Source organism: Nansenia antarctica, assembly GCF_963989245.1.
Source record: "Nansenia antarctica genome assembly, chromosome: 15".
Lineage (NCBI taxonomy): Eukaryota > Metazoa > Chordata > Actinopteri > Argentiniformes > Microstomatidae > Nansenia > Nansenia antarctica.
The window spans coordinates 21,867,109-21,869,608 of record NC_137685.1 but is presented as its reverse complement, the minus strand read 5'-3'; the positions used below and the strand labels follow the sequence as shown (position 1 = coordinate 21,869,608).

The 2,500-nt window shown below is 47.2% G+C and overlaps 1 protein-coding gene across 1 annotated transcript in view; it reads left to right on the top strand.

Annotated features, from left to right (window-relative positions):
* cacna2d2a (calcium channel, voltage-dependent, alpha 2/delta subunit 2a) overlaps positions 1 to 2,500 on the top strand; it is a gene marked incomplete at both ends in the record, with an annotated part of 202,727 nt that overhangs the window by 196,498 nt on the left and 3,729 nt on the right. The window contains 4 exon segments of the mRNA XM_080545882.1: positions 380 to 451; positions 946 to 1,098; positions 1,270 to 1,322; positions 2,149 to 2,207. Of these exon segments, the coding sequence (XP_080402008.1) occupies positions 380 to 451; positions 946 to 1,098; positions 1,270 to 1,322; positions 2,149 to 2,207 (337 nt within the window).

Genomic DNA, 2,500 nt, shown 5'->3' with positions numbered 1-2,500 from the left:
GGGGTAGTAGATGTCTCTGGAGACACAGTGCTGGGGGGTAGTAGATGTCTCTGGAGACACAGTGCTGGGGGGTAGTAGATGTCTCAGGAGACACAGTGCTGGGGGGTAGTGGATGTCTCAGGAGACACAGTGCTGGGGGGTAGTAGATGTCTCTGGAGACACAGTGCTGGGGGGTAGTAGATGTCTCTGGAGACACAGTGCTGGGGGGTAGTAGATGTCTCTGGAGACACAGTGCTGGGGGGTAGTAGATGTCTCAGGAGACACAGTGCTGGGGGGTAGTAGATGTCTCAGGTGGAGCAGTTAAGGTGTAACCTGAAGAGATGGGTCTTCAGTCTCTGACGGAAGGTGTGGAGTGACTCTGTGTTGCCTCTCTCTGCAGGACCTTCTGTGCTACCTGGTGGACGATGGAGGATTCCTCATCATGTCCAACCAGAAGGAACACTGGAGCAAGGTCACATGACTGTCATAACACTGTCATAACACTGTCATAACACTGTCATAACACTTCATATAGATGTATTAATGCCAAATGTGAATGTGTTTTATAATGTTGTCATTTTGTAGGATGTACAGTTGTACATTGTATGTATGCCTTTGTAAAGGAGCCCTTGGTCTCAATGGGACTCCCTGCCAAAATAAATGTTAAATACATTGAAATGGCGATACAACCCTTCATACAGCCAGCCTTATAACACGGAGACGACATAGTCATGCTCATTAAACATTTACATTGACTGTTTTTGGCCTTTATCCAAAGCGACTTCACAACAAATACATTTGTCTATGTAAGGGAATTATCTATCCATCAGTCATCGCAAAGAAAAAGTAATCTATGCTAGGGCCAGGGGCCGCTGGGAATCATAATGCTATAATACATAATGCTGTTTTTCTTTAACAGGGTCAGTGAGTGTTGACCCCCGCTGGTGTCTTTCCTCTCGCCCTCAGATCGGCATGTTCTTCAGCGAGGTGGACCCCTACCTGATGCACGCTCTCTTCAACAACTCCTTCTATAACCGCAAGCAGTCCTTCGACTACCAGTCTGTCTGTGAACCGTTGCCGAGCAGTAACCACGGCGCCGCGCCCAGGGGAGTGTTTGTGGTGAGGGGAGGCTGTTAAGACCCGGCTGTGGCCCTTTATCAGAATAGATGAATAATAGATGAATCATATTATGAATGATGTCATAATATCGAAATATTCTATTGGCGGCCATTTTGTGTTTCCTTTGTTGATGTTGTTTCCCTCTCCCCCCTCCTCCGCCGGTGTGTTCAGCCCACCATCGCAGACTTTGTGAACCTGGCCTGGTGGTCTTCAGCAGCAGCCTGGTGAGCAGGGGGACCAGAGGGTCCACTAGTAGTACCATTATACTATACACCACTCTCTCTGCCTCTCTCTCTCTCTCTCTGTTTCTCTCCCTCTCCCTCTCTCTCCCTCTCTCTCTGTTTCTCTCCCTCTCCCTCTCTCTCTCTCCCTCTCTCTCTATTTCTCTCCCTCTCTCTCTCTCTCTCCCTCTCTCTGTTTCTATCTCTCTCTCTCCCTCTCTCTCTGTTTTTCTCCCTCTCTCTCTCTGTTTCTCTCCCTCTCTCTCTCTCTTTTTCTCTCCCTCTCCCTCTCTCTCTGTTTCCCTCTCTCTCCCTCTCCCTCTCTCTCTGTTTCTCCCTCTCTCTCTGTTTCTCTCCCTCTCCCTCTCTCTGTTTCTCTCCCTCTCTCTCTCTCTCTCCCTCTCTCTGTTTTTCTCCCTCTCTTTCTCTCTCCCTCTCTCTGTTTCTCTCTCTCTCTCTCTCTCTCTCTAAAATGGTTGTATGTACAGTATCTACACTAACCTTAAAACGTGCAGTACAGTATTTGAACCCTTGCAACGAAGACCCATATGCTGGATGTCCCATTTTCAAATTCAGCTGACCTCAAATTTCAGCTGAATTCAAATCGAAATATCAGTCAGTAATATCCTAAACGAGATCGAAACGTTAACTACGATACAAAGTACATCTTGTATTCTTATGGTCTGTATGCAACAGCAAAACTCTGAATAATTCATATTAGACTGTGCAACTAGAAATATGTCATGACCACCAAAATGTACCAAAATGGAGAGACAGTATATCGTTTTTAGTTAGCAAGGGTTCATTTTGTTCTTCTGTGTTCCCCCAGGTCCCTGTTCCAGCAGCTGCTCTACGGCATGGCTTACCACAGCTGGTTTATCATCACAGGTGTGTACACACAGCCTCTCCAGAGGATGCCACTGTGCAAAGCCTTATTAACACTATGACTCTACAGCAGGGGAGGCTGCTGGAGGTAGAACATCGGAGGACGGGCTCATTGTAATGCATGGAACGGAATGACAGAACGGAATGAGGAACGGTTTTGGATACCATTCCTCATTCCATTCCATGCGTTACAATGATCCTGTCTCCTTCGATTATTCCTACCTCCAGCAGCCTCCACAGGTGTGTACATGGAGATACCAGAGGGGCTCTGGGTATTTCCTCTCTGTGATTTGGAA